At 34.2% G+C, this 13708-nt stretch overlaps 1 protein-coding gene and 1 long non-coding RNA gene across 2 annotated transcripts; one reads left to right on the top strand and one right to left on the bottom strand.

The window, feature by feature from the left end:
• Positions 1-5824: 5824 nt before the first annotated feature.
• On the top strand, positions 5825-7341 carry LOC132622213 (uncharacterized). The gene is made up of 2 exons (XR_009575840.1): positions 5825-6371; positions 7091-7341. It is a non-coding gene; the product is annotated as an uncharacterized LOC132622213 (long non-coding RNA).
• Positions 7342-7713: 372 nt separating this feature from the next.
• On the bottom strand, positions 7714-10339 carry LOC132622212 (tubulin alpha chain-like). Its single transcript, XM_060336776.1, has 4 exons — positions 10153-10339; positions 9707-9941; positions 8781-9151; positions 7714-8566 (listed from the first exon to the last, which is right to left on the bottom strand). The coding sequence occupies exons 1-4, from the start codon at positions 10243-10245 to the stop codon at positions 7913-7915; spliced, it is 1353 nt and encodes a 450-aa protein (XP_060192759.1). The 5' UTR covers positions 10246-10339; the 3' UTR covers positions 7714-7912.
• Between the last annotated feature and the right edge of the window lie 3369 nt (positions 10340-13708).

Genomic DNA, 13708 nt, shown 5'->3' on the forward strand with positions numbered 1-13708 from the left:
ATAGAGAAGCTAAGAAGCCTCATCAGCCTTAGGAAATGAAGACGTCATTGGACTATGGTCTACTGCCCGAAGAAAATAAGACGTAAGTTTAATTCAAATTCATAAGTTAGTTATGAGTTGAGAGGTGCTCAATATTATATAGGAAGATACACAGTTTATTCATCAATGTGAAACGCTTAACACCCCGTTTCTTCATATCTGAATTGAACATTTAAAGCATGTACGACATAACACGGTGAGCCAAGATTCAGTAAACCAGAAATTAGGTTAATCTTGCCTTCACAATTCCAGCGAAAAGATGTTCAGCCTTGTGACGTAAAGCCTTAATAGGAACTGTGCTAAGTGCCTTCCCACACTTCCAGTTCTATGAAGTCGAATTCATTTGGCAATCTCATGACGTCATGAAGTGGATAAGGATGACTGTTCCTCTCTGTCCTGAAATCATTGAGTAAATATCTTAAAAGGTTACTCAACTTTGAGAAATTATTTAGCAAAGTCATTGAACTTTGCTACATATAAGCCCGTCAACCGGTTCAAACCGGATCGGACCGGTAACCGGTCACCGGTTCCGGTTTACCGGTTTGAAACCCCAAACCGGAACCGGTCTGGTTCAAACAGTCCAAAACCCTTTTTTTTTTGTTTTTTGTATTTATATATATATATATATATATATATATATATATATATATATATATATATATATATATATATATATATATATATATATATATATTATAGTATTTATTAGTATATTGTAGGTATATTTACATATGTTATATAAGTTTATAAGTAAAGTTTAAATATTTACTGACTAACAGCCTAACAGCAAGTCAGCAATACAGAATATACGTGTATATATATATATATATATATATATATATTAAGTTATATGCTTAAGTTATAGTATTATACTACATATACCTAAAATATAGTAAGAATATACTTATATATATCAATATACTTAGGTTATATAACTTATATATATATGTTTAAGTTATATGTATACTATATATATATGTGTGTGTGTGTGTGTGTTTAAGTATACTATATATACATATATATATAAGTTATATAACCTAAGTATATTGATATATATAAGTATATTCTTACTATATTTTAGGTATATGTAGTATAACACTATAACTTAAGCATATAACTTAATATATATATATATGTGTGTGTGTGTGTGTGTGTGTGTGTTTAAGTATACTATATAGTATATATACTTATAACTTATATATTATAACTTAAGTTATTTATAGCTTAATTTTTTTCTAAGTTTATAAATTCGTATATATACATATACCTAAAATACTTATATACGTATATATATGTTATACATATATCTAAAATATAGTAAGAATATACTTATATATATCAATATACTTAGGTTATATAATTTAATATATATAAATATGTTTAAGTTATATATAACTTATATATATGTATAACTTAATATATATATATATATATATATATATATATATATATATAAGTTATATGTATACTATATATTATAAGTATATTTTAGTTATTTTTCAAGTATATAACTTTCTAGTTTTTAATTTAAGTAGATGTATATCATAAGTATATTCTTAGTATATTTTAGGTATATTCCTAACTTAATATAAGTAAAAATATGAACACAAGTAAATAGAAGAAAGCTCAATGAGCCATATATTTTATTCATTCTTGGATAACATTTATTTGCAAGTTGTAGTTTTTTTTTAACCTGCAAATAATACATGAGTTGTAAAGAAATAGTAGAATAATAAATTCACCAATTCTGAATCATTTCGTTAATTTCCCCCATATCATATTCGGCCATGGAGATATCTTCAAAGTCTTCCATTTGGTCCGATCCACTTGCTATTAAATCTTCAATTTCTTCCTCTTCGCCTTCCTCCGCTTCTGAGTTTTGGTTGCGTCACTCCGATCTAATCCAATCGCGAATGCACACTACTACTTGCAAGCTAAAGCCGGATAATGAATGTCTATGGTCTCCAATTTGCTGTCTTCCTTGGCTAAATGCGCTTTCCGAAGCCACGGTTGATACTTGAACCGTAAGGATATCTCGAGCCATTCTTGAGAGTATCAGATGACATGCCTTGTACTTCTCCCACCATGCTAAGACGTCCAATTCATCCAGTTCCTTGATATCCACATTTGGCTGCATCAAATAAAAGTTATATTCATCAAAGTTTGCATTACAAGAAGAAGTTGGCTGTGAATGTAAAACTTTTAAATGCGACAAAGCCGACAAGCCCTTTTTGCTACTTTGAGAAGTAGTAGGGCGTGGAGCAACGGGTGTAGCACGTTCTTCCAAATTAGAATAATGAGTAAAAACTTTTCTAAACTCGTCATCAATAGCGAGTTCGGCTTCAGCTAAAGATGGTTGAACCCCCTCTTCAATTTCTAAAAATGTATAAATTTGACCAACTAATGCTTTAGTATAAGACACTTTTAAACAAGGATTTAAAAGAAAACCCAAAATAAATAAAGTTAGGATGGGAAAAAAATACTTCTTAAATTTGATTATCATTTCAAAAATAGCCGCTTGATAACCGGGTTTATATTTATACTCTTGTAAAACTCTAGCTATTTCCGCTAAGTAGGCTAAAATTCTGGTTACCGTGGGATAGAATTGTCTAGAAAAAGCAAGAGTTGCATTATAAAAAATTTCTAAGAGTTCAACACATTCTTTAACATCTTCCCAATGCGTAAAATTTAACCAATCATCACTATTAATATTATATTTATTGTGAACTTGTTGTATGGGAAGCCTATACTCATATGCTTGTTGTAGCATAATGTAAGTGTAGTTCCATCTAGTCTCAATTTCTACTTGAATTTTCCTAGGTCTAAGGTTATTTTCCACACAAGCATTCTTAAAATCTCTAAGTCTTGCCATATTAGCATTATAAAAAAGAAACGCAACTGCATCTCTAACTTTTTGAATAGAATCGTCAAAACACACAAGACCATCTTTAACAATTAAATTTAAAATGTGACAACTACATCTTACATGAAAAATATTTCTTAGCGGAGGGTTTATTTCTCTTTTTAAAAGACCAATCGCCTTTGTATTATTAGAAGCATTATCTAAAGCAATACAAACTGTTTTTCTATAAATATTAAAAAATCTCATAATAGTAGACATTGAATCCGCTAAAAAAAATTCATCGTGACGACCTTTTCCTTCATCATATAAAAAAGCTATAATTCTTTTTTGCATAACCTAATTGTCATCAACCCAATGACATGTAATAGCAAAAAAATCTAACTTGTTAAGACTAAGACCCAAATCAGCGGTAAGAGAAACATTACAATTTAAAAAATTAAATACATGGCGCAAATAAAATATATATTTTTTATGCAAATCTATAACATCCGCTCTACAAGTACTTCTAGGAATACCATCAAATAACGGATTATAACAACGTTGAATGTAAGTAACAAACCCCAAACCCGAGGGAAAGGAAAATGGTAAACAATCATAAGCTACCATTTTAGCTATTTCTACACGCTCTTTTTCTTGTCATACTTAAAATTTCTACCAGTTCGTGGGTCTATCGTCATTTGAATACCCCCCACATTTGAACCTGTTTGCTCTCCCCAAACATCCATATGTTTCTTTCTCATATGACCATTTAGTGTATCCGTTCCACCATCCTTTCTAGTTCCTTGCTTAAAAGTAAATACTTGTCCACATAGGGTACATGTAGCTAATTGGTTTTCCCTATCCTTAGTCATAAATTTCCAAATTTTAGCGGTTGGCTTACGAGTTCTAGGCGGTTTGTCTTGTATATGTGATTGTGCAGGACATGTATCTCCTATGGGATTTTTGGGGGGTTGTGTTTCATCATCATCACCATCATCATCAATTTCATTAAAAGTGTCGGTAAAATGTTGTTGCATTACCTCATGACCTAAAAGTGGATTATTTCCACCAACATCAATACCTAAATTGTTTCTTCCACAAATGTTTCCTCATTAAGCCCACCCCTAACAATACCACTACTACTACCAGCACCACGTCTAAATCTCTTTGCCATTATTAAATAGAATTAATTTAAATCACAAGAAAATAAATTGCAACAAATTAAATTGCTAGAATTAAATTGCGAAAAATAAAGATAGAGTTGGAATGAAGGTACCAAATTGCCGGATTAATTTCCAACAAAGTGAAGGCGGCTAGAATTGCAAATCCACCAAAGCTACTTCGGATTGTTGCAAAATCACTAACTCCACCAACAATATTATAATTGCAAAATTAATAATTGAAACTATAATAAGACTTTATAATATTTATTTGAGAGAAATTTAAAGTGGCTAATTATTGCAAAGTAACTATAATTGAGAGAAAGAGAAGAGTGAATTGGTGTGGATTAAAATGAAAATGAAGAAGGGTTTATATCGGGGTGGGGTAAATTTACACCGTGAATGCATTTTGTCTTTGTTACATATCTGGTTTTGCTTCTTTTATTTTATATAATGTAAGTTAGCTTAATAACTGTCTAACTTTCTAAGACCAGAAGTTTTTTAAGCACTTTCCTACAATTCCACGTGTCTTGGTAATACCAATATCTTGGTATTATAGATAGCGATTGTAAAAAATTAAGCCTAATTCTGAAATATTTGAATATTGATTAATAGCTAAAAAAGATGCCACTTGTTTTCCAATTTCCTCGCGCAGAAATCCTTGTAAGACCATTGACCCACCTTAATTGCAAATAACATGCCATTTGGACACCACTTGTAGTTGCATTATTGTACAAAATTTGTCTTCATCAGTTTCTTGATTGCTTGGCAACTCTATTGGGACTGTTCAGATTTGATAGGGGCCTCCCATCCAGTCTTTCAAATCCACCTAGGCCATTTAGAAGATCCTCACATGTTTTTAAACTCAAATATATCGATTAGCTTGCTGAATGTACGTTCCACTAATTGAAAAAATTTAGAGAGAGTATCTATATCTTAATGCAAGATACTCTTTTCATTCCAATCAATATCGGATTGAACTTCGTCCTTTTGAAGATTATAGTGTGTGAATAGATTGCTTCTCTAAATTTGGTCAGATATATTCAAAGTAATAGTTTGAATTATGAATAGATTAAATACTTCTTTCATAAATTAATAAATTGAGTTTGAAACAACATGAGGTAGCATTAGTTTATATCAATTCAAAATGTTTGATTAAGGAACTATATTAGAATAATTTAATTTATTTAAAACAAAATTAAAAGGTCAGGATGAAGTATATCTCAGGTAGTCACGTAATTTAAATTTAAATAAATTCTCGGCGTCAATAGCTTGGACCAGTTATTTATTTATTTATTATAATTTCTATATTCATCGACAAGTGTACGGTATGTGTCTTTTTTAAATATAATTTGTCATTTCATTATATTAATATCTTTATCATTAACTAAATGACACATGACTTGTCAACATGTGAAGTCAACATCTCAACTGAAAATTTTGGCATCCTTACACATGCGACCCGGTAAAAGTCTTCCTCTAAACCTAAAGGCATAGTACATTAGTACACACCAGGTAAATTAGATTAGCTTTTTTGATAGATATAAAACTTATTTGCAATAACATTCACATTAAATGTACACAATGTATTCTGTTCTAATAATATAGTTTTTAATTTAAGTGTAATTTTATATTTAGATGTTGCATAAAATACTAGTAGTAGATTTTAGCGGGCATTTAATCTTAATCATCAACTCACCAAATAGCATATAACTTGTCAACACGTGAAATACACCTCTAATTAAAAAATTAGGCAGGGGGTATACATGTGTCAACCAGGTAAAAAGCCTTTGCATAGCTCCACCTAAAATGCGTATGCGTAACTCAGCAGGTAAGTCATATCCCCACCGGCACACCGAAGCCACGCACATAATATTTATCACTAAACCGTTCATTTGTAATTAACAAGGGACACATGCAACCACTATAAATACTTCCAATATAACATGACAAACACATAGCGGCATACTTTTGTTTCTTTATCATCATCACTTGCTTGCCTCAAATCTTCATCTTACAGACATCCTGAATATATATATAGTTGGATCTATTATTGCAAAAATGATATACTCATCTGAGAACTGTGAGATGGAGGGTCATCAAGAGAGATCAGAGATGGAGTGTCGTTCTAGGATGGAGATGAATGCTTATATTCATAACCAAGTTAAAAGAATTAGAGCTGAGGATTCGCAGCTTGGAGAAGATATAGCGAAGACGCTTAGGGAAAGAGTTGTTGACCAGGATGTTACTTCTGTTTTAATGCTGTCAAGGCCTATGTCACCACTTAGTGGGAAAACCGCAATTAAGTCTGCTCACTGATCACCATCAAGGTGACTTCTCCACCTTCTTCTTGTTTATTTTCTATTTTTTTTTTTTTATTCTTTAACAGATAGAGGTGGATTCAGGATTTGAAACGACTTAGATAGAGGATGCGCGTGTACTCCCTGCTGAACTTCTAACACTTGAGTTTCATTTTTCTTAATTTTTCCTAAAAGATAAAGAAATCCTAATCCTTCTTCTCCTTTGATTTCGATTGATTCATCCTCTCAATTTCGATTGAGTCTGTTTCAAATATCATAATGTTAAAAAACTTTCTCTTTTCTTTCTATTGAAAAATCAAATGTGGATTTTCGGTCGCAAAATTCAAAAATTAAAATTAATAGTCTCCGTTTATTAAAGACTTTGGATGCATGAATGATTCTTTGATAGCGGTCTGGAGTTTTAAATGGACTTCTTTTTCTTTTTTTGACATCCATTGTGTTTATAGCACTGATGTAATGAAGGAGTTCTTGATTCCTCTTCTTTAATAAACGGAGAATATTAAGTACTATACAATTACAAAGTGGTTCAAAAATTGATTTAAGCTGCTAATTTAACTCGTTGTACTTGAGCTGTTATTAGAATTTTTTTACTTCAACACTAATTGATATATGAAAGAAAGAGTAGTATGTATAATTTTTTATGTACCCTGTCTTTAGCTTATGAGAATCTTTGCTTTATAATCAGTGATCAATCTTGTAAAATTAATAATTCGGTTTGATTGAACCAGGAATATTGAAGACGCAACCCACATGAAAGAGTGATGATGAAGGATGAGAAGTGCCTTTCTTTATCACTTCTGTTATGTATTTTGCTGTACAGTAAGTAATACGTAGAAAGTAGTAGGCAGAAGAAGTCAGACGAAATCTCCTCCTCCACCGTGTACCTTAAAATATAGAAAAAGAAAATACGTAGACGAGAGGCAAGGTTAGTGAATAGTGACTACCTACCAGTCAATGAGAAAAAAAAAGAGTTAATGTACACGTGTACTCTGAATGTGTTTGGATATGCTAATAGAAAGTAAATCTACTTGCTCAAAACAAGCAGTTTTGTGGGGCGTTTATACTTATACAAAATTACAAGATTGATCTTTTTGGCAAAGTGATAAAAATTAAAGCTGGGGCTATTATTGAAGTTATACTTGATCCTTAAATTTTTATCCCTCTTAGAGTGTTCTACGATTCTATTAGCATCTAACATTAGACCAGTGCTCGTTAGAAATTGATTACAGCTATCAAAAATTGGTTTTACACTTGTTACTCGAGGTAATTGAAGTTAAGCTTAAATTAAACGTACAAAGAAAGGCCATTGCATTGTTGGAATTAGTATTAGCCAGACCCATCACACTAGAACTTACTAAAATAATAAGAGTACTAGAATTAGTTGGATATTAGTCAAGACACAGGATTAAGAATTTGAAATAAGCAAACCACATATCCAGTTTGTTTAATCAATACATGAACAACCTACTGAACATGAGCTCATTCTAATATTAGCTACCAATGAGACCATTGGCTACATAATCTTCCAAACAAAACATAGAGAAATAAACCTAATACTCTTCATCATCATCATCTTCCCCATCACCAGATTCACATCCAACTTCCTCATAGTCCTTCTCAAGAGCTGCCAAATCTTCCCTAGCCTCAGAGAACTCTCCTTCCTCCATACCTTCACCCACATACCAGTGCACAAAAGCCCTCTTTGCGTACATCAAATCGAACTTATGGTCAATTCTTGAGAACACCTCAGCAACACTTGTAGAGTTTGAAATCATACAAACAGCTCTTTGAACCTTAGCCAAGTCTCCACCGGGAACAACAGTTGGTGGCTGGTAATTAATACCACATTTGAACCCAGTTGGGCACCAGTCCACAAACTGAATAGTCCTCTTGGTCTTAATTGTTGCTACAGCAGCATTCACATCCTTGGGCACAACATCACCTCTGTACATCAAACAACAGGCCATGTACTTTCCATGACGCGGGTCGCACTTGACCATCATAGACGATGGCTCAAAAGCAGTATTAGTAATTTCCGCAACAGAAAGCTGCTCGTGATACGCCTTTTCTGCAGAGATCACAGGTGCATATGAAGAAAGCATGAAATGAATCCTTGGGTATGGAACCAAGTTGGTTTGGAATTCATTTACATCCACATTCAAAGCACCATCAAATCGCAAAGACGCTGTCAAAGATGAGATAACCTACAGAATCAACCAATTAATTAGTCCATCTCTTAAATCAAACAATCAATAACTTTTTGGACCACCCAAGAGAATAATAGCCGGCAATCGTATATGTCTTGTGTATTTAGTATAAATATACATATAATATACATAATCAGTGTATATATTTGGGAAGAACCCGTAACCCCATTTCATAATTGAAGACAACAACACTATGTTAAAACTACAGTACCTGGGAAATGAGCCTGTTAAGATTGGTGTAAGTAGGTCTTTCAATGTCAAGAGATTTACGGCAGATATCATAGATAGCTTCATTGTCCAAAAGGATAGCAACATCAGTGTGCTCGAGAAGCGAGTGAGTCGAGAGCACGGAGTTGTAGGGCTCAACTACAGCAGTAGAGACTTGAGGTGAAGGGTAAATGGTGAATCCAAGCTTGGATTTCTTTCCATAGTCAACAGAAAGCCTCTCAAGAAGCAAAGAACCAAGCCCTGAACCAGTACCACCACCAACAGCATGGAACACCAAAAATCCTTGAAGACCGGTGCAGTTGTCTGCTAACTTCCTTATTCTATCAAGACACAGATCCACAATCTCCTTCCCAACTGTCACACATATTAATCAATTAACACCATATAAAACACAAAACGAAATGGGTAAATGAAACCATCTCTTTATCAAGAATTTTATTTTCCCAGGAGTATTTACTACTCTTTTCGTCCTAATTTATGTAGCAACTTACAAATTTCAAGAGTTAAATATGTCTTATAAAAACTTTGAATTTTCAATTATTGTGACTTATAATACTTTCTACATAGTTTTCAAATATGTAAATTTTATTACATATTTGAAAACCATATAAAACAACCAGCCTTTTACACCTACATGCCATATTTTCAGTTTACATTCTTAGAACCAACTTTTTTTTTCCCAACAGTGCTTATACACACAGTATACAAGATTATACAACATTTTAAAAAACATCATACAGTTACGGTAAACAAGATGTCCACCTTGTATAAAAGTGTTTAATAGTGGGCTAAACCGGGTAATTAAAGGAAAATATTATTTAGCAGTAGACAGAGAGTGCAATTTCAAAAGGGCAAATGAAACTTGCTTTTTATGTAAGAAGATGGAAGTTGAAGTTTAGTGAGTCTTACTTGTATAATGGCCTCTAGCAAAGTTGTTAGCAGCGTCTTCTTTACCACTAATGAGTTGTTCAGGATGGAACAACTGACGGTAAGTTCCGGTTCTGACTTCATCAATGACAGTGGGTTCCAGATCTACAAACACAGCACGAGGTACATGCTTTCCAGCACCCGTTTCACTGAAGAAAGTATTAAAAGCATCGTCTCCTCCTCCAACAGTAACATCTCCAGGCATTTGTCCATCCGGCTAGACAAGATGGTCAATACAAAAAAAAAAAAGGAATTTTTCAGGTGTTTATACAAAAATATTGGCTAAATCAGGTGTTTATACACAAAGTATGGCTGCGTAGTGTAAATATTTTTTTAAAAAAAAAAGACATAGAGTGTAATGTTCCCTGTAAGAAATAACCCATAATAAGTACTAACCAAAATTTGAAGAGAGAAGTAAATGTACTGACCTTAATGCCATGTTCGAGGCAGTAAAGCTCCCAACAGGCGTTTCCGACCTGGATACCAGCTTGACCGATGTGGATGGAAATGCACTCTCTCATTTTCTTTTAGAGATATCGAAGAAATTGGAGTAGTGTATAATGGATGAGAGTTTATGACAAGAGAGAATTGAATAGAGGGCTAGGGTTTGAAATAGAGTGGGGGTTTTATTTAAATAGGAGGAGGGGGAAAGAGGATTTTTGAAATTTGAAATGGTTTCCAGCTGTTTTTGTGACCGTTGCCGCTCCTTTACGTTTTCTGGAATATTTGAATTCCTTGGGCCTCACGATACTGGACTTAGCTCATCAAAACGATAAGGCCCCTCCTAGTTTCCAACTATATCAAATGGGCTCGTTTGTCATGTTTTTTGTGTGGATTGTCCTTCAAAGACACTGGGCTTTAAATTTTGTCCCACAAATTGTGGTCTTTAATTTTTTCCTTCCCCTAATACTCCGAGGTTCTGGGTTCGAACCTGTCACACCCCAACCTTGGGGGGTGTGGCCGGCACCCAGCACCCGAAGGACCGAGCGAACCAACTGTGATATCTAAACTCTGTAACATGAATCATAGGCCGACAAGACCGCTGAATAACAACTGTAAGAAGTATATCATGACAACGTCCAAGCAGAAAAGGCCCAACAATACATATATGCATAACTAGGGCCGACAAGGCCACAACCAGGAAAAAATAACTAGTCAGAAGGCCGGTAAGGCCAAACACAACATTTGTACACTGACTGATAGTCTGTAAGCCTCTAAGAGCACTAATATGCATTAACTGGTGGGGACAGAGCCCCGACGTACCCATAGCCATACTCATAATATATATACATGCAAGAAATACATCTAGGTGCACATCTACGTGCCTGCCCGGCCGACTATAGCGCGGCGCGGTAGTGAAAATAAATACATATATATAAGTGCAATGCAAGACCGACCTCAGAAGGGATATCATAGAAAGAGTCAAAGTGACCTATCGCCGTTATCCTCCGACTATCGTTATTGTCGCTATGTTCATCATTCTTTAATCAATAAGCCAAAGAAATAAAAGTATAGGGAAACATCTTGTTATAAATTATACACAAACCCAAAGTTGGCCAAACTCTTATGAAATATGATCGACACAACTTGTACCATCGGGAGGTTCGTCACCTTTGAGCAATAAACAAGAAGATAAGGATTAACTCAATTAAAGGAAGTACAATCAACTCAACTTTAACGTGAAGAGTACCGTAACGAATATCATTCTTCATTCGATAATCAAGAGGGATATGAAATGCGAAAGGCACTTCAATACAAGTTATTCATGAGAAAAAGGTAAGCTTAACTATTTTGGAACATAATCGACACAAGTTGAACGAAAAGTCTTTTATTCGATAGCCAAAAGGAGATATGGAACGTGGAATATACTTTGGTACAAGTCATAGATGAAGTATAAGTCAGCTCAATTATCATGGAACGCGATCGATCCAAGTTAACGGAACAACTTTTCAATAAAAGGTCATGTTGACACCCAATTTTGTCCCGCCTCTCCTCCGAAATACCTATGTACGCTTCTAATATTTTTGGCAAATTAAAATATATACTTATATTTTTACTATCATAACTCCAAACAATACAACAAACCTAACACAAATAGCTCAACAAGTTAGCCATGCCCATAGAAGCTTCAAGTTTTAACCATAACTTATTCATATGGTATTTTCCCTCCAAATTTCTTAGATTAAATACCTGAAGAATCATAAAGATATGATTAATAGGATAAAATATACCTTAGATTCCCACAATCAATCCAAAATAGAAGTTGCTTCAAGATGACGTTTTCTTCCGAAAAGCGAATTTATGGAGAAATGAAGGTTTCGTGATTGCCACGGTCTTTGTTGTGTTAAGATGGATTGATTAGCTGCTTGATATGTTCATGGATCATGGAGGAATGTTTGAGAGGGTTTGGGAGGTGTATTGGGGTTTGGTCTTAAGAGAAATGTGGTTGAAAATTGTCACGCCCCAAAACCCACCCTAGACATGACCGGCATCCGACGTCATGAACAACATCGGAGGAACCTAAACAACACAATAATAATACTTGAACCCGCCAGGTTCAACATTCGCCTCCAACAGTTTATAAATTAAATGTAACAAATCATGAATACATGAATTAAATCAGCGGAAGTCATTATAACAGTTTGAACCCAGGAATAAAGTGAGTCAGCAACATTAAAGAGTCATCAAAGAACCCAACAATGACAGACGCATTAACTTAACTCCTTACCATTTACCATGCCAAGCATTTCACTTACGAATTCAATATCACCACAAGCCATTCACAGGCAACAAGATACGAAACAAGCCACTCACAGGCAAACTAATCAATCAATCGATACTCCGGGTTAGGAAACCACGGAGGCTAATCGTCCTCTGGACTAGCACAGCAATAGATACTCCGGGCTAGGAAGCAGCGGAGGCTAATCGTCCTCTGGACTAGCACAACAATAGATACTCCGGTCTAGGAAGCAACGGAGGCTAATCGGCCTCTGGACTAGCACAGCAATAGATACTCCGTTCTAGGAAGATACAGAGGCTAATCGTCCTCTGGACTAGCACATCAATACTCGTATCGATACGTTAGGATCCATAACGGCCAATCGTCCTCTGGATTAGCACAGCTTGCCCATACAGGCCCAAACACCAACAAAATACAAATCATGGCATATTACCGAATCATCAATCATGGCTTAGAGCCGGATCTCACTTCTCAAGTTATCATCTCAAAATGGAGGCATTTCAAGTCATAACCGATTTAGAATCTTATTCAAATCTCTTATTCAATTTCAAGTTCAAGAAACCCATTCAACAACAAAACAAGTTTAAGGTCCAACCTTTAGAAGATTAAGTTTAATCATCCAATAATGGGAAAAGCGAGTTTCACAAAGTAGTATAGTTCGTATAAGGTTCGATGCGGGCTTGACCCTACACACGCATGACCTTGTCTAAAAGAAATCATCTTTAATTTCAGAATAAATTCCACCAAACAAGAGTTATAACTTATACAAACAATCAAGGAAGGATTCTAAATACAATTCATGCTTTCACAATATAAGCGTACTTCACAAGTAGACATAGTTGAAAAGATGATTTTTGGAATATAGACATACTTCAAGGAAGATTTTTGGGAAAATCTAGACATACATGAAAAGACGAATTTTGAAATATAGACATACAAAACACCTTCATAGTCAAAAGGATTTTCTTTAAAAGAGACATACAAATTACCTTTATATTCAAAAAGGATTTTATTTTTAAAGAGACATACATTAGGGTTTTGTATGAGAAGTTCGCCCTTTTTATTCAATAAAGAACTTTCGAGAAAAAGACATATATCCATAATAAGGTTTTTAAAAGAGAGACATACCTTAATTCGTTAAACAAGGTTTAACAAATCACTTTTCTAATGAAGAACACCCAAACCCTAGCTCGAATCACTTTGGGAAGAATTATGTTGCAAACTGTAGGTTTTGGTCACAAAAA

This window comes from Lycium barbarum, chromosome 12, assembly GCF_019175385.1.
Source record: "Lycium barbarum isolate Lr01 chromosome 12, ASM1917538v2, whole genome shotgun sequence".
In the NCBI taxonomy this organism is placed as follows: Eukaryota; Viridiplantae; Streptophyta; class Magnoliopsida; order Solanales; family Solanaceae; genus Lycium; species Lycium barbarum.

Bases quoted from the DNA above. Each gene is read 5' to 3' on its own strand.
- LOC132622212 (XM_060336776.1), bottom strand. From the start codon at position 10,245: ATGAGAGAGTGCATTTCCATCCACATCGGTCAAGCTGGTATCCAGGTC. The intron at 9,942-10,152 runs GTCAGTACATTT...CATCTTGTCTAG, and splicing joins GCCTCGAACATGGCATTAAG to CCGGATGGACAAATGCCTGG. The intron at 8,567-8,780 runs GTACTGTAGTTT...TTGATTCTGTAG, and splicing joins TTAACAGGCTCATTTCCCAG to GTTATCTCATCTTTGACAGC.